The sequence below is a fragment of the Lampris incognitus genome, chromosome 10 (assembly GCF_029633865.1).
Source record: "Lampris incognitus isolate fLamInc1 chromosome 10, fLamInc1.hap2, whole genome shotgun sequence".
Lineage (NCBI taxonomy): Eukaryota > Metazoa > Chordata > Actinopteri > Lampriformes > Lampridae > Lampris > Lampris incognitus.
In genome coordinates, this window is record NC_079220.1 from 37900821 (window position 1) to 37919800 (window position 18980).

The window sequence follows — 18980 nt, forward strand, 5'->3', positions numbered from 1 at the left end:
GAGTGAATCCTGTTAAATGACATTATACTCCATCTGATCACCAGCAAACACAAACACCTCTATTCTATACACATAGTAACACATACTACAACAACACCAACACACACACACACACACACACACACACACACACACACACACACACACACACACACACACACGTTAAGCTGAGTGGACAGTTTGGGGTTAGTGACAGGGTGGCCTGACTACTGCCTGGCTTTAGGCTATGCTGAGTGGGCTCATTCCTGGCTCCAAAGACAATGGTGCGGGCTTTACGGGCAGAGAAAGGAGAGTTGCCATCTCCAGAAAAGAGTAAGGAGCTTGGGATACTCCACAACTGACCGGCCCTGTCTGGCCATATCAAGAACCAGAGAGGTGTGTGGTGTTCAAAGACTGAAGTGGGAAAACTATATGTGGGTCATGTATTCAGCTAAGCAAACCACAGTTTATACCAGCAAAACGTAATGCAGGTGATAAAGTGCATTAACACATAGGCATGACCAGCTGTCTGGTAACAACACACCATGAAGGTGTTTGGGAAAATTCCAATAGGCTTCTTATAAGGGTGGCAGTTCTGTGATACCAACTGCAGGGAAGCTGAGCTGAGAGCCGGGCAGCAGGGCAGCTGTGGGCCTATTGTCCAGGCCTGGCTGGTACAGCAAGGCCTCCACTGAGTGGTACCAGGCTAAAACAACAGATCTTATTCAATCTGTTTTCTGCCTGCAGCAGCTGCTGGGCTGTGCAGTGAATGGTGGGGTGGATCAATAATGGGGGCCTTTTCTCAGCTGGCTGACTATTACCCTCATAAACCCATATCCTCCAACTTCACATCTGCAGCCAGTCCCCCCCATACTTCAAACATGCAAAATAGACCCTCAGTGAAATGGAGCAAAACTCCAGAACAATTCAGACTATGATGAAAACAAAAATGAAGCATGTAATACGATGCTGATAAACAATAGCAAAGTATGACTGCTTTTTGTTTGGTGGTAAGGATTCTCACTCTACTGATATTAGGAATCGGGAATCAGGAACATTTATTTGTCATTTCAGTTCATGCACTTGCGTACATGAAATGAAACGAAATATCATTTCCCCAAGGCTACAGCAGTGCAACACAAAGACAAAAACACATCCAAACTACAAGAACACATAAATCCAAACTACAAAAAAACTAAAAAAAAACTACAAAAACACATATGTCCAACATATAAAAAAAAATCACTGTCCAAGAGCGTGAACACCAGGATGACTGTCGGACCTGCCGGTCTGCATGGGCTAGCAGTTAGCTTAGCCTGCCCCGCTTCCGCGTCCTGTCAGACCGCCCTCAGTGTTTCCTCCTCAGGCACATTTCTAGGCAGGGCAATGGGCCCTGGGCCCACCGGATGCAGTAAACCAGGCTCTCCCAGCTGATCCAACGCCAGCTCTCCCAGCCAGACACCTTTGACACACCTCTCCGCATTCCACACGACGACACCAAAAACACAGTCAACGCGAGGTGAGGCCGCCACCAGACCACTCTCAGTATTATCGGAACTGCCGGTCTGCATGAGCTAGCAGTTAGCTTAGCCTGCCCCGCTTCCCCATCCTGTCAGACCGCCCTCGGTGTTTCCTCTTCGGCCGCAGCTCCAGGCAGGGCCGTGGTCCCTGGGCCCACAGGATGCAGCAGACTAAACTCTCCCAGCCGATCCAGCACCAGCTCTCCCAGCCATCAAACGAAGACACAAACTTAGACATAGACGTGGACAAAGACCCTACATGGACAGTACTGGGTGGGGCCGCCACAAACGCAAGTTCACACCACCCACCACCTTCCCACACTGGTACTGGGTTGAGGCCACTGCAAACGTAAATTCATGCAGCCATCTTCCCATACCGGGAGCGCAAAGGATATATGCAGTTAGTCAAGGTGTCTGCTGTTCAGCAGGCTGTAGAGACGTTGTGGCCCCAACCAAACAATTACTTATTCTTTTTTGTTTTTTAAAGTGTATCAATTCATTGCTTCATCCACTAACAACAGCTGGCTGTTCCTGAGCCCCTTTCTTAATTTTTTTTACTAACACTATTATTATCTTTGTCCTTCTCAGCCGTTTGTTTTTGACATGTTTTCCACTCTCTATGTACTATGTTTCATGTCTTTCTGATTATTTCCATTGTACAGCTGCAAGGTTGGTATTGATTGGGTTCAGGTTGCTCAGCTTACCTTGAGGCTGGTGTGTAGAGCAGATTCTGGAGGGTAGACAATAAAGTGGCGCAGTGTGAAGCCAAAACCCTGGGAGTTTTTGTGGAGGACCAGTGAACGGGGACCCTGCCAGCCCATGTTGACCCCCTCCCTTCCTGGCCGAGGGTTATTGCTGGTTGAGGAGACACCATCCCTCTGCCCCTTACCCTGCAAACACAGAAAGAGTAACAGAGATGAGACTCAAGTTTTGTGATACTGATTATAAATACTCCAGTGGTCAAAAAGGCTGTCCAGTCTTGTTTTTACCAGCAGTAAAAGCTTTCCAGTATTAGGTCTTTTTTATCTCTTGGTGATCTGAGAAAGTGATCCATGTCTTTGTCTTGCCTCGCTTAGATGACTGCAACTCACCACACATTTGCCTCGCTCAAAAGAGCCGCTCATGTCTTCCGTGCAAAACACAGCAGCAAGACTTTTAACTAGGTAAGACATTAAGAGAAATTCACTGCTTGCCAGTTCATTTTAAAGTTGATTTTAAGATTTTACTGATTTTTCTTTTTAAAGACAAAGGCTGACCAGGCCTTTGCAATGGCTCTGTCAGGGCTTTGGCATGACTTGTCTGAGAAGCTGAGACAAGACAATTTCAATATCTTTTTTTGGATCCCTACTAAAATGTGCTGATGAAGCATTGCTTTTATCCAGTGCTATGTTCCCCCACTTTGTTCTGCTCTTTTCTTATTTTTATCAATTGTGTATATTTTATGATTTGTTTGACCTGTACTTTTTTTATTATGTATGCAAAGCACAGAAGGTTGAATCAGTTCATCTAGATACGTTTACTGACAGATACGTTTCATCACTCAACTAAGTGACCTCTTCAGTCTAAACTGACTGCAGGTGTCCCTACCCTTATAAACAATACAGTACAATAAAGTTGCATAACGACCGAAACCAACGACCAGTTTCATATGCAACTAGGAGTGTGACCTTTAACTAGAGTTTCAATAGCCACGTGTACTATTCACAGAGGATTGGGGAATAGATCCAATCACAGCATTGTAAGATGGTGACAGATGTACTCTCAGCCTCCCCCCCCCCCCCCCCCGGGTTCAGGGCTGGTCGTTCTCTCGTCACATAGATGGCCTCTTTGACTCCCCATTCAAACCAGCGTTCCTCCCTATCAAGGATGTGCACATCCTCATCCCTGAAAGAGTGGCCACTGGCCTGTAGATGGGTGTAGACTGTGGAGTCCTGGTCTGACATGTTAGCTCTTCTGTGCTGTGTCATCCTCTCGGCCAGCTTCTGTTTGGTTCTCCCAATGTACAAGTGATGGCAATCCTTCTGGCACTTAACAGTGTACACTATATTGCACTGGTTGTGCCAGGAGACCCGATCCTTGGGGTGGACCAACTTCTGGTGCAGTGTGTTTCGGGGTTTGAAAGCAACTGAGACATGGTGTTTTGACGCGTCTCAACTGTTCTGATACTTCTGCCACATATGGAATCACCACTAGTTTACGCTTAGACAGCTGTTGTCCTTCTCCTCTCTTTGATTGGCTGATGCACTGCTTGGGCATCTTCCCGGCTTTGATAAACGCCCAGTTAGGATAACCCCACTTAACCAGGGCCTGTTTAATATGGGATTTCCCCCCTTCCCCGGCCGCTGTGTCAGTGGGGACATTGTCAGCTCAGTGGTACAGCGTCCTGATGACTCCTAGTTTGTGCTCCATTGGATGATGAGAGTCAAATCATAAGTACTGATCAGTATGTGTTGGTTTACGGTAAACATCAACAATCAAATGTTCCCCATCAACAATTGCAATTTCACAGTGTAAGAAGGCTAACCTGTCATTTTTCACATCCTCCCTGGTGAACTTGATGTGGTTGTCCACAGAGTTAATGTGGTCAGTGAAATATGGTACGTCCCAAGATTTAATTTTAACCCAGGTGTCGTCCACAAATCTGAACTAATGGCTAGGTGGTGCCCCTGGATAGGACATCAGAGCCATCTTTTCCCACTTCCTCCATATACAAGTTGGCCACTACAGTTGAGACTGGGGAACCGATAGAACACCCATGCCTCTGCCTTGTACTACTGCCTCCTGTATGTGAAGTACATGGACTGAAGACAGCTTCAGGAACAGACACACTTGGTCAGTGTTAATGGTGGTCCTATTGCTAAGGGTGGGGTCGTTTTGTAATTTCATACGGACTACCTCCACTGCCTCATCAACAGGAACGCACGTGAAGACAGTCTTAACATCATAAGAGACCATTGTTTCATCCCTCTCCTTAATGATGTCCCTCACCTTATCCACAAAATACATAGTGTTCTGAATGTGATGTTCATTACTGCCTACAAACAAGAGATGTTATCACTGAGTTAATCATACAAACAATAGGCTGTAATTGCACATCCTGTTTATGTATTTTAGGTAACACATACAGACTAAGTGTAGCTTTCCCTGGTATAATCTGTGGTACAGGTGAAGAGGGTGGTACAACACAGAAGAGCTAACACATCAGGCTAGGACTCCATAGTCTACTCCATCGACAGGCCAGCGGCCACTCTTTCAGGGTTGAGGATGTGCACATCCTTTATAGGGAGAAAGGCTGGTTTGAACGGGGAGTCAAAGAGGCCATCTATGTGAAGAGGGAATGACCATCCCTGAACCGGGGGGAGGGGGGCTGAGAGTACATCTGTCACCATCTTACAATGCTGTGATTGCAACTATTCCTCAATGCTCTGTGAATAGTACACGTGGCCATTGTAACTCTAGTTAATGGTCACACCCCTATTTGCATATGAAACCGATCATTGGTTTGGGTCATTATGCCACTGTGTTGTTTATAAGGGTGGGGATACCTGCAAGTCAGTTGCGACTGAAGAGGTCACTTAGATGAGTGATGAAACTTTTCTCTCAATAAACGTTGGGTCCAGAGATGAACTGATTCACCTTTCTGTGATTTCCTTACCTGGATTATTGATCTTTCATAAAGACAAATGTATGTAAAGCACTCTGTAACTCTTTTAAAAGGTTTTATACAAATGAAGATTATCATTATTATTTGCAATTTCAGCTTTCAAATCAACCTGCAGCTTATTTCCAAAATAAACTATTTATCACTCAGTTTTCACAGATATAACATTTTATCATTCCCTTGGGCATCAAAAGAAGGCTAAAGGCTATTCTATACTTGCCCTGACACAAGGCCAGTGATGTCCTTGGGTTGATGTCCATGCGTGTGAAGAAGCTGTGTGAAGGCCGCCCGGAAATATAGAAAAAAGGGTGCTTACTCTCCAGTAGCTTCTGGTGCATTTAAAGGGTGACTTTTTAGTATTTTCACCTTAAACTATATCCCCTATATTCCATGCTGTACTGAGGGCAGATCGATGATGATGGCAGTTTCTCACCCGGACACTCAGCTGCAACTATGAGGCTGAGTAAATACGGTGGTTTTGTCATCTGACAGACACATGTGACAACTCTCACCCTCATGCTGCCTTATTGATCCAGATCTGTCAGTTAAATATGCCCACCTGACATAACAGCACAACTCATGAGGAGGTGGTTAGGAGGAACAAATGCTCCAATCAACTTTTGCTGACATGAGGGCCCCAGAAGTCTTTGCAAGTTCTGCCTTAGCACCCTCAGCCTGTGGCATTCAACCGCTAAAGGTAAGCTGGGACCTTCCACAATTGAACATTTTCAGAGCCTGTGTAAGTTCTGGGACTAGCTCTTGTTTCTATTTCCATTCTACTTCAAGAACCGAGAAGGTTTGAACATGTATCATTGTTCACACCTACCATGTTCAGTGTGGTTTAAACAAACTCGGTGTGTTTGCCCATTTAGTCTGCAGGTATGGACGATGTCAGTCCAACTCTGGTGCTCAGGTCACTGGAAAGCTGTGGGTGCACTTTCAAGTGACCTGAGATACGGTTTATTCATGGTGTGAACACTACAGTACAAACATGAGAAAATCATGCAAAATGAGTAGTGGGATTGTCGGAAAAGGAGACATTTGACATCATCATCTGCCCACATTTTCCCTCTTATTTGCAATGACTGTTCCTGGTGTGTACATGTCATGTCTGATGAAAGTCTGAATGAATGAAAGATCACATGCTTTTACTTGAATACTTATCATAACATATATATTGTACCATTATTATACCATTATTATATATCATACCAACAGAGGGTCACACTTCATTACTCATAGACATGTTTGCCCTCAACTCCTTTTTTAACTAGGTGACCAGATGCAAATAAGTCCAAATGTAGGAAAAACAGTAAGATTTGACAGGACAGCTTTATTATGTACACTCTGAATAGCAGAAAGTTATAGCCCTTTAATACAACGCATATCAGGTGTAATCCACTACATCGATATCCCGACAATATATTGATATGCTTGAATAACAGATCAAATAAATCAGGCAGAGTTCCCACTCTTTTTCCAGGATTTTCAAGGGCATTTTCCATGACTTTTGCTTTGGATAGATATGACAGCTGTTGCTCATGGGAGATGATATTATTCAGTATTTACTATGGCTTGCTAATCAGTGAAAGTCTCAAAAGTACTTAAATGGACAGTGTAAATTTTAGCTGGTCACTGAATATAATGCCCGAACTTTCAAGCACCGATGTGTAATCTCAGTGGCTAGAAATATGCCATTTCAGTTAAAAATCATGCTGAAAATATGCCATCTCAGGGGGTAAAAATGCAACTTTATAACCTAAATTTACAATTTTCCATGATTGCAATAATATGTTCAGTATATTTCCATGTGTTTTCCATGACTTAGAATACTAGTGTATAAATGTTCAGGTTAAGGGATGCATGGGAACACTGCAAAGGTAAACAATGAGAGCAGTCTGCAGCGATGTGCCTTGTTGGTGTATTCTGACTAAAGCGTGTGTCGATTTACCCACTGAAATTTGGTGAAATGAGCAAGAGGTCGGAGCAGAGAATGCCATAGAACACTATTGGATAATAATAGGTACATTGGACAATAGGTATTGTCCAATGTGCCTATGTACCCTTCATTTAAACATTGGACAATAGGTATTGCCCAGTGTTTACATGAAGAAACGTGTACTTTTGTCATTTTGCTTCAAAATGTGGGACATCACATTGAAATGTGGGAGTCGGGACAAAAGTTGAAAATGCCGTGTGGTGCAACATACACACAAACACTTCAGAAAATCCTGGCAATCATTTTGCATCTGTCCTGAGTTCCTGCGAATACGCTATCGCCAAAACTGGCCAATGAACTGCTTAGTCCGTCTGATTTTGGATCGTTTACAAAAAAAAAAAGACAGTGTGAACCCTCAGTGGACCAAATACAAAATCCTATCTTCGTCCAGCATCTCCTTCACCACCTGGTTCGGGCCACAGAACCAGACTACAGGTGAGAACACAGCCTGAAAACCCACCGCTGTTCTGGTACACCATCTTTCATGCAACAGTTTGCCCATAAACAACAGCAGCAAACTATGGAAGAAGTTGTTGTAGTAATCATGTTTTTTTTAATTATTTTCACTCCTATGTGAACATAAAATATATGCATTCTCATGCCATCAGTAACAGGGAGACATTTTTGAAAGAAACTGCACAAAGAGGAGAGCTGAGTTGAGAAACGGACTTGTATAAGAAACTGACAGCAACACAATGCATATGAGCGACACTATGAATAATGATTGATAGCACTGCTAGCTCTGCCCAGACCTTCCTGCAGCTCACATTTACCAGGCTTTCACACTTGCCAACTTTATTCTGGATGTACTGATGGTTCCTCTGAGCTGTCACACTATTTCACACCGTCCCTTGAACTACACAATGCCAGCAAGGGACTTGATACACTGAACTGATACAGCGTAACAACCAGAGAGAGCACCTGCCTTTGCCTACGGTTATTCAGTAGACCCATTTTAGAAACACGAGTACCTCATCCTGGTACCAGAGGTGAACATGGCATCCAGCCTGACCCCAAACACACACCTTACATTTTACTTCCTATTCCTTTCTCACAAAAACAGGCCAAGCAGATATTACAAAACCTGTATGCCCCATCAACACACACACACACACACACACACACACACACACACACACACACACACACACACACACACACACACACACACACACACATACACACACAAATGGGACCTGGCAGGGCCACACAGCCTCAAAACAACAGGAAGTGGCAGGCTAGAGGCAGGAAGTGTGGCAGTGCAGACACGTATTACGTATAAATAACCATACAGAGGGTGAGCTTGGACTCCCCAGTATGTAAGTGCTTCCATTCCTTACTGCTCCCTCATTTCTTCCATTTTCATTCAATCATGTCTCCTCAGCCTCTTGCTCCTCAATCACCACTTTTTTCCCCCTCAGATGGAAATCTGGCTGGATTGATTTGTAACTGCACAATACCTCTCAACTGTGTTTTCTGTACATTAGTCCCTTTAAAGCTCTCAGTTCTGGTGATGTGGGCTTTCAGTCCTGATGATGTGGCTTGGCAGGTTGCACAGTGAAATACAACCACCTTACTACTTTGTCAATGAGGCCAGCCGAGGCCTGCCTTGTGGGACGTAAATAGTAATAGGAAATATATTAAAGTGTGATTGGGGTGTCAAACTATAACAATAAATTATATATAATGAAACTAAAAACGATAAATTGAGTGAAAGGGCAGAAAGAAAAAAAGAGGAAATGAAAACGCAAGACGCTGAAAGAATGAAGAGACGGAAAGAATTCCTTGGAGGGAGCAATTTGGCTTGGGCATGCTGAAACACACTGTAACTGGCAAGGAGGGGGTTGTGGAGAGAGTGAGCTAGGAGAGAGAGACAGACAGACAGACAGACAGACAGACAGACAGACAGACACAGTGAGCTAGGACAGCGGCAGTGAGACAGACAGACAGACAGAGCGAGAGAGAGAGAGAGAGAGAGAGAGAGAGAGAGAGAGAGAGAATGCAAATGAATAAGAAAGCAAGTGGATGAGGAGGAGGTGGAGGAGGAGTGTCTGGCCCAGTAAGGGACAGGCTCAAGCATGATGGTTTAAACCACATGGCCCCTCCCAGCACTAGGAATACCAAACCCTGTGATTACCCAAAACACAGTGGGACTGGCTGGGTTTCTGGGCCGCAATGTTTCCCACTTGGCTGGTGTGTAGTGTGTGGGATGGCGTTGATCACCCCGTTTATTCTGTCAAGAACCAATAAGAAGGATATTTCTAATTGGCTCAGACAAAGTTCTCATAGCAGTTGTCCCCAAATTCCAAAAAAACAGATTGTCACAAAGACATCTGTCCACCCCGCCATTGCTGTGTTAAGTGTTTACACACACAAAAACCTTCACATTTGTTGCTATACACTGGCCTCTGTGGCCAGTTAGACACTCAGTTTAACCATCAAGGCACTTGGAAAAATCCCTGTTTGACTTACAGCCTAAATTTACACACATGCATGGGAGACCTCTTTCTCGCAACACAAAGGAAAAGTGAGATATTCTCCCTGACTCCCTCTGGTCAGGCATCTGACACACTACCAGCCTGTCGCAGCTTCATATGAATGCAGCCAAGCTACTCCGAGATAATATGCAGGACACCATCAGCAAACCCAACTACATAATTTCATTAAAGAGCAAGTATTTTTTTTTAGCCTACACACACTCAGAAAAAGGATAAAAAAAGGGATGCATATGTAGAGGACAATGATGATGGTGTGGGGAGTCTGAGGGTGGCAGTGCTAAAGCAGGACACCTCACTCCAGCATTTCACACGTATAACTGCAGTTACAGTGGATATGATAAGTCCACACACCCCTGCTAAAATGGCAGGTTTTTGTAATGTAAAAACATGAAACCAAGATTAACTATGTCAGAAGTTTTTCCACCCTTAATATGAAATTGCAACCTATGAAAATAAAATGAAAAACAATCAGAAACATTTTAGGGGAAAAAAATAAAAATACAAAACCCACAATAACCTGGTTGCATAAATATGCACACTCTTTTATAATAATGCATCCCCTGGTCGGTCGGGGTGCCTGTTTGGGCGGGAGGGGGAACTTGGGGGGAATAGCATGATCCTTACCATGTGCTACATCCCCCTCGTGAAACTCCTCACTGCCAGGTGAAAAGAAGCAGCTGGTGACTCCACATGTATTGGAGGAGACATGTGGTAGTCTGCAGCCCTCCCTGGATTGGCAGAGGTGGTGGAGCAGAGACCAGGATGGCTCGGAAGAGTGGGGTAATTGGACGGGTGCAATTGGGGAGAAAAAGGGTGAAAAATCCACAAAAAACAAAAATTTCAGCTGTTCCTGCAGGATTTACTTGACATCTTCTTGGTTGTATCCAACTGCAAAAGCCACGGTCCACAAAGAGCTTACAAAGCATGTACGGATCACATTGTTGAAAGGTATCGATCAGTAGAGGGGTACAAAATAATTTAGATATACCATGGAACACAGTGAAGACAATCATCAACAAATGGAGAAGATATGCCACAACAGTGACATCACCAAAAACAAGAGCCACTTCAATTGATGCGAAGACAAGGAGAACACTGGTCAGGGAGGCTGCCAAGATGCCCATGGCAACATTAAAGGAGCTGTAGGAATTTCTGGCAAGTACAGGTTGCTCCCTATATGTGACAACAATCTCCTGTATTCTTCATATGTCTGGGCTATGGGGTAGACCTATAGCCTGACTACATTTTGCAAAAAGATACATCCTGTCTCCCAAAACTATGTGGAAAAATGTGTTATGGTCTGATAAGACCAAGGTTGAACTTTTTGGCCATAATTCCAAAAGGTATGTTTGGCCCAAAAAAAAAAAAAAACATACAGCACATCACCAAAAAGAACACCATACCCACGGTGAAGCATGGTGGTGACATCATACTTTGGGGTTTCTTTTCTTCAGGGAGTGGAAATCATGAATAGCTCCAAATACCAGTCAATTTTGGCACAAAACCTTCAGGCATCTGCCAGAAAGCTGAAGATGAAGAGGAATTTCCCCTTTCAACACCACAACGACCCAAAGCATGCATCCATATAAACAAAGGAATGGTTGCACCAAAAGAAGATCAATGCTTTTGAATGGCCCAGCCAGAGCCCAGACCTGAATCCAATTGAAAATCTGTGGGGTGACCTGAAGAGGGCTGTGCGCAGGAGATGCCCTCACAATATGATGGAGCTTGAAAGGTCTAGCCAGGAAGAGTGGGAAAATATTGCTAAGTCAAGATGTGCCACTCTGATAAGACTCTTACTCAAAAAGTGCTGTAATAAAATCAAAAGGTGCTTCAACAAAGTATTAATTTAGGGGTGTGCACACTTATGCAACCAGATTATTGTAAGCTTTTTATATTCATTTTTCCCCTTAAAGATTTCACTTGAATTTTATAGGTTGATATTTCACATTGAAGTTGGAAAAAGGTCAGACATTTGTCTTGGTTTCTTTTATTTCTTTTTTTTTTACACCACAAAACCCTGCCATTTAACAGGGGTGTGTAGACTTTTTATTTATTTCCACTTTAAGTTGGTTAATGCCAGTTAGGCACCTTTGTACTTGCCTCATATTTTAATGGTCTAATGCTATGGACCAAGGGTTGGGTTACGTATTCAGAATACAAAAATGAACTATATGTATTCAGCCTACATGATGTTTCACAACACCAGTATTCAAATTACAGTGAGGCTACTTTATACATTTTGAGGAGAATACTTTCAGAGTATTTACCTCCTAATCAGCGTTGGTGTTACAGGTGAGGCTATGCGTTAACATTTTGTTGGCAGGTGAGCACGATCTCATGCAAAAATTTAAAAACAAATGGAAGGAAATTGTCTGGTAGGCTGCAGTTGCCATCTCAGCAACACTAAAACACAGGGAAAACATTTAATTTGCCGCAACAGTTTTATATTAGGTGCAAGCTGCAGCCAGACCGGAGATTGAGGGAGGGATTGTGGGGGATGAGCATTCTTCTGAGGTATGGAGGTGCTTTGCTATAGATGCACTTGAAGGTTAATAGAATGGTGTTGAAGTTGATTCTGTGGGAGATGGGGAGTCCATGCAGTGAAGCCAGGATGGGGGTGATGTGGTGGTGTTTCTGCACTCTCATCAGGATCCTGGAAGCGCTGTTCTGGAAGATGAGAGATGTTTAATGTGGGTGTCAAAAGTTTGAGAGGGGTCAAACCTGATACCGAGGATGGTGATTTCAGAGGAGATGGAGATGGTTTGGCCAGCAATGGTGTGTGTGTGTGTGTGTGGGGGGGGGGGGGTTAATCTGGTGAGGGGTGCCAGGGAGAAGGGCCTCAGTTTTGCTGCTGTTTAGGGATCCTCAAGGTAGATGCTGAACAATGAGAAGGCAGCAGAGGGATTTGAGGCAGTTTTGATGTACAGTTGTGAGTCATTAGAGTAGCAATGGAATGATATTCCATGCCACCTGATGACACAACAGAGGGGGAGCATGTAGAGAATGGACAGGATGGGGCCAAGGACGGATCCTTGTGGGACACCACAGGAAACAGAGTGGGTCCGGGACTTTGAAGCCTCTAGGGAGAAAAACTCAGTCATGTTGGTTAGATATGAGCTGAACCAGCTGAGGGCTAGTTCGCAGAGCCCGACGTAGTCCCGAAGGCATTCAAGGAGGATGGAATGGTCTATGGCAGGGATGGGCAACATGATCCAGAAAGGGTCAGTGTGGGTGCAGTTCTTTGTTGCACACCTGAGTCTACAAATCAAGGTCCTTAGCAAAGACTATTGGTTGACAAATAGAATCAGGTGTGTAACGCTTGGTTGGAACAAGACTATGGGTTGACTAATAGAATCAGGTGTGTAACTGCTTGGTTGGAACAAGACTATCCGTTGACTAATAGAATCAGGTGTGTAACTGCTTGGTTGGAACAAAGACCTGCACCCACACTGGCCCTTTGTGGATCATGTTGCCCATCCCTGGGATGGTGTCAAGGAGGATCAGAATCGAGGGGGAGACCTTATCAGCCACCACAGAGGTCGTTGGTGACCCTGAGGAGGTCTGCCTCTGTGCTGAGCAGGCCTGAAACCAGACTGGAAATTTTCAAAGAGGTTGTTGTGGTTGAGGTGATCCTGTAGCTGGGCTGCAACGTTTTTTTTTCCTCCAGAACCCTTGCTTGGAAGGGGAGGTTGAAGATAGGCCTGTAGTTGGCCAATCTTTCCGGGTCGAGAGGGGATTTTTTTTGGGAATGGAGGTGATTACCATGGTTTTGGGTGCTAGAGGGACATGGCCAGATTGAACTGACTGGTCAATGACCTGGGTGATGAGAGGGCTGAGAGCAGGACTGCACAGTTTGAGCAGCACAGTAGCAATAGAGTTGAGTGCAGATGGTTTCATTTGTGAGATTGTGGCCTCTATTCCTCCTAGGGTGACTTGAGAAGTAGAGGAGTGGCTGGGGGGAGGGGGTCTGGCAGAGGGTCATGGATGAGAGGGGAGTGCTACTGGAGATGAAGGACCTGATGTTACTGATTTTTGTTTCGAAAAAGTTCATGAAATTATTATATTACTTCTCAGTGGAGTCAATGGGGGAGTGAGACTGAGGCTTCATAAGGTCGTTTATTGTGGAAAACAGGTGTTTGGGATTTCCCGGATTTTTATATATGAGGCTGGAGAATAATAATGGGCCATGTTCAAAGCCTCTATTGTAGATGCGGCAGGCAGGAGCTGTGGTCAAAAGGTCATCGGTGCCTGTCGAGGCGGCAACCCAAGAACCTGCTGGTGGACACTGGTGATGAGGGAAGCCGTCAAGCTGAAGAAGGAGGCCTTTCAAACTTGGTTCGCCCAGGGGTCTCCTGAAGCAGCAGACAGGTACCGGGAGGCCAGAAGGGCTGCCGCTTTGGTGGTTGCAAAAGCAAAAACTCGGGTGTGGGAGGAGTTCGGCGAGGCTATGGAGGAGGACTTTCGGTTGGCCTCAAGGAAGTTCTGGCAAACCATCCGGCGACTCAGGAAGGGGAAGCAGGGCTTGACTCAGGCTGTGTTCAGCTGGGGAGGGGAACTGTTGACCTGGACTGAGGATGTTATCGAGCGGTGTAAAGAACACTTTGAGGAGCTCCTGAACACGACTAACACATCCTCAGTGGAGGAAGTAGAGTCTGAAGACTCAGGGGAAGCCCCACCCATATCCCTGGCAGAGGTCTCTGAGGTAGTTAAAAAGCTCCTCAGTGGCAAGGAGCCGGGTATGGATGATATTTGCCCTGAGATGCTGAAAGCTCTGGACATTGTTGGGCTGTCTTGGTTGACACGCCTCTTCAGTGCCGCGTGGAGGTCAGGGATAGTACCTGTGGAGTGGCAGACTAGGGTGGTGGTTCCCATATTCAAAAAAGGGGACCGGAGGGTGTGCTCCAATTATCGGGGCATCACATTGCTCAGCCTCCCTGGGAAAGTCTGCTCTAGGGTGCTCGAAAGGAGGCTCTGACCAATTGTCGAACCTCAGATCCAGCAGGAACAACGCAGATTCTGTCCTGGCCTTGGAACAATGGACCAACTCTTTACCCTTGAGGAGGTGCTGAGGGGGGCATGGGAGTTTGACCAGCCAGTCTACATGTGTTTTGTGGACTTGGAGAAGGCTTACAACCATGTACTCCGGGGCACTCTGTGGGGGGTAGTGCAGGAGTATGGGGTACCGGGGCAGTTGCTACAAGCCATCAGGTCCTTGTATAACCAAAGTGAGAGCTGTGTCTGCATTCTTGGCACAAAGTCAAACACGTTTTCGGTGGGTGTCGGACTCCACCAAGGTTGTCCCTTGTCTCCGATTCTGTTTGTGATATTCATGGACAGGATCTCAAGGCACGGGGTCCACGGTGGTGTAGCGGTCTAAGCATCGGCTTTGTGTCAATGCAGTTGCCCACTGGGGACTGGGGTTCGCGCCCTGGTCTCGTCAGATCCGACTATAGCCGGACTCAATGAAGCAGCAATAATTGGCAACGCTGTCTTCGGGAGGGGGGAGGAGTCGGCTTGTGTTCGTCACATGAATGCGTCTCTGTGTGTGTCGGAAAAAGCAGTGGTTCGGCCTGGATTCACCTTGTCACGAAAGTGGGGAAGTGTCTCCTTCGAGACCGCCGGCCGGAGAGATGCAGTTGGCGAACGCATGCAGTATGAGGGTGGGAGGAGCTCGTACATCTGGAGGAAGCTTGGAGTAGAGCCGCTGCTCCTTCGCATCGAAAGGAGCTAGTTGAGATGGTTCGGGCATCTGATTAGGATGCCTCCTGGGCGCCTTCCTTTGGAGGTTTACCAGGCACGGCCAACTGGGAGGAGACCCCGGAGTAGACCCAGAACTCGCTGAAGGGACTACATGTCCAGTCTGGCCTGGGAACGCCTTGGGAACCCCCAGGAGGAGCTGGAGGGCGTTGCTGGGGAGAGGGACTTCTGGAGTGCCCTTCTTAGCTTGCTGCCACCGCGACCCGACCCCGGAAAAGCAGCTGAAGATGAGACGAGACGAGACGAGACGAGACGAGACGAGACGAGACGAGATGAGATGAGAATAATAGTGACTCTTTTAGGGCAATGGAGTATTTCTTTTGGTGGTCACGGAGGGCCAGTTTATGGACAGTGAGCCCTGAGTTTCTGAAACACCACTCCAGTGTACACCAAGCAGATTTTATCTTCCTGAGTTCTGGGATGAACCAGGGGGAAGAGCAAGAGAATGTCACCACTTGCGTTTTGGCGGGGGCGAAGAGCTTGAAGATGTCACTCAGGGAGGTGTTATTGAAGGATACAGAATCATCAGTGGAAGAAAAGGCCAGTTGAAGAAGGTTAGAGAGATCTCCAGACAACTTGGCTGGGCTGATGTTTTTTCCAGCTACAGAAATTCATAATATTCTTGGATTTAGTCGAGGGGGGGGGGGGTCAGATCAAATGAGACCATCTTGTGGTCAGAGACACCAAGGTCCTTGACCTGAAAGTTGGTCGTGGGGTCAGAGTTGGTGATGACCAGATCCAATATGTTGGTGTGTGGAGACATCAACATGTTGTTGTAGGTCCAGACAGTAAAGCAGACTCAGAAATTCAGCAACAGAATATCGGGGGGGGGGGGGTCAATGTGGAGGTTAAAGTCTCCAAGGATCACAATGCTGGCTGAGGTGGAGCACATAATGTAAAGACTTTTCCAAAATGTGGTGATGAGGCAGGAGGAATTTGTTATAGAGAGACTGCGTGTTCAGGAGTTCCATGCTGATAGGCAGTGGAGCTTTTGATTTAGTCGGGTCTTATAGCAAGTCTCTGTATAGGTCATAGAGCTATAACTCCATGTTTTCAGTCTTGCAAGCTGCGTGGTGCAGTGGTTAGCATGGTCACCGGCGCAGTGGTTAGCACAGTTGCATCACAGCAAGAAGGTCCTGGGTTCGAGCCCCGGGGTAGTCCAACCTTGGTGGGCCATCCCAGGTCGTACTCTGTGTGGAGTTTGCATGTTCTGCCTGTGTCTGCGTGGGTTTCCTCCCACAGTTCAAAGACATGTAGGTCAAGTGAACTGGCCGTACTAAATTGTCCCTAGGAATGGATGGGTGTGTTTGTGTGTGTGTGTGTGTGTGTGTGTGTGCGTGTGTGTGTGTGTGTGTGTGTGTGTGCGTGTGTGTGTGTGTGTGTGTGTGGGCCTTGTGATGGCCTGGCAGCCTGTCCAGGGTGTCTCCCTGCCTGCCACCCAATGACTGCTGGAATAGGCTCCAGCATCCCCATGACCCTGAGAGCAGGATAAGCAGTTAAGATAATGGATGGATGGATGGAGCTGCATGGTCGTGTGGTGTTACCAACAATGACGTGTAGTGTTGTTGTGATTCTGGCATGCAGGTCAAAATCCTGGCAGGGTCCTCTGTGTCTGTTTTGCAAGATGCCAAGCTCACGACAATGAGTTAGGGGGGTTGGTTCTTTTGTAGGCTGAGGGTGATGGTTTTGAAGGCACAGAAGCTGTACGAGTGTACACGCCACTGTTATGAGAACTGATGAAAAGGTAAAAATGCGAAATCCAAGCTAGCATTGCTGGCTACCAGGCTAGCTAATGCTGGCTGTGGAGGTGCAACAGTTCGAAAGGCATTGGATGATCCACAGAAAATAAAAAAGGGGGATGATGTACGCTGGAGACCAGATGCGAAAGGGGGAATAAGGAGTTGTTTTCCAGGGGCCAGGCTCTTAAGCAGCCTTAAGTCAAGCAGTATGCTGCTGTGATCGGAAAATAGGCAAAACTTTCAAAACTATAATGAATATATGACGGTAATGCGAATAACACTATTTAAAACCTTTTTAAAAATGTCAAAGCAACAAACAAGCAAAGCTCATGGAAAAGAGCAGCAGCCAGTGTGCCAGCACTCCCTCATTCCACTATTCCATTATAATTCTGTTATCCCCTTTCAATGTTGTACTCTGTAAATTGTGTACACATAATATCCACTGCATGTCTGTCTGTCTTGGGGCAGAGATCCCTCCTCTGTTGCTCTCCCTGAGCTTTTTTCCTATTTTTTCCCCCGTTAAAGGGTCGTTTGTTTAGGGAGTTGTTCCTTATCCTATGCGAGGGTGTAAGGACAGGATGTTGTATTACTGTAAAGCCAGTAGTGTACCGTGGGGCCCTTAAACACAAAGTTGGTCCATCCCAAGGATCAGGTCCCCCGGCACAAACAGAGCAATATAGTGTACGCTGTTAAGTGCCAGGAGGATTGCCATGACTTGTACATTGGGGAAACCAAACAGACGCTGGCCAAGAGGATGGTACAACACAGAAGAGCTAACATGTCAGACCAGGACTCCGCAGTCTACACCATCTACAGGCCAGTGGCCACTCTTTCACAACCTTGATAGGGAGGAACGTTGGTTTGAACGGGGAGTCAAAGAGGCCATCTATGTGAAGAGGGAACGACCATCCCTGAACTGAGGGGGGGCCTAAGAGTACATCTGTCACCATCTTATAATGCTGTGATTGCAACTATTCCCCAATCCTTAGTGAATAGTACACATGGCCATTGTAACTCTAGTTAATGGTCACGGCAATTTGCATATGAAACTGATTGTTGGTTTCGGTTGTTATGCAACTGTATTGTTTATAAGGGTGGGGACACCTGCAGTCCTTTTAGCCTGAAGAGGTCACTTAGATGAGTGATGAAACGTTTCTCTCAAAAAATGTTGCGCCCAGATGAACTGATTCACCTTTCTGTGATCCAATACAGCCAGATTTCAACCCTATGGGACTGAGGGCCTTAGCTTTTAGGATCATGACTGTAGGATTACAGAGAACATACAAACTTAATAAAGGCAAGACTGCATTAGCTGTTGATGGAAAAAGGGATGATCGTCAAGGTTTTTTTTTAATCAAAGTGGATATTGATGAGATAGGAATATTCTATAACATGATGACATGACAGACACTGTATTACAACAGTAGTCATTACAAGTTGACAGCTTGTCTACAATGCGTGTTGGTTAACATGGATGTGTCTCTACTCATTCTGTCCACCATCCAGCCAAAAAACACACAGAATGGAGGAATGCAATGGCTGCGCACTAACCCTAGCAGGGCAGAGAACAATACTCATTTAAACAGCTGAGAACTGCACCCTGTTTGAAAAGTGGAGCTTTAGAGGGTACAAATGCTGACAAGCCTTTAACCCAGGGAGACACTGTCTGCACCAACAGGCCTGAGCTCAGGAGAAAGAGGTGTATAAGGACAGAGAGGAACAAGTAGAGAACAGGAAAAGTTGGAAAAGCCTAAATATATCTGTGTCTGAATTAATCTTACTCACCAGCCACATCGTAGGCTTGCTCTACCACCTCTGCATATC

The 18980-nt window shown here is 45.8% G+C and overlaps 1 protein-coding gene across 1 annotated transcript in view; it reads right to left on the bottom strand.

Annotated features, from left to right (window-relative positions):
- The window catches only part of arhgap23a (Rho GTPase activating protein 23a), a 182486-nt gene that overhangs the window by 48662 nt on the left and 114844 nt on the right, over positions 1 to 18980 (bottom strand). The window contains exon 2 of the mRNA XM_056287413.1: positions 2204 to 2389. Coding sequence (XP_056143388.1) covers positions 2204 to 2389 — 186 coding nt within the window. The remainder of the gene's footprint in view (positions 1 to 2203; positions 2390 to 18980) is intronic.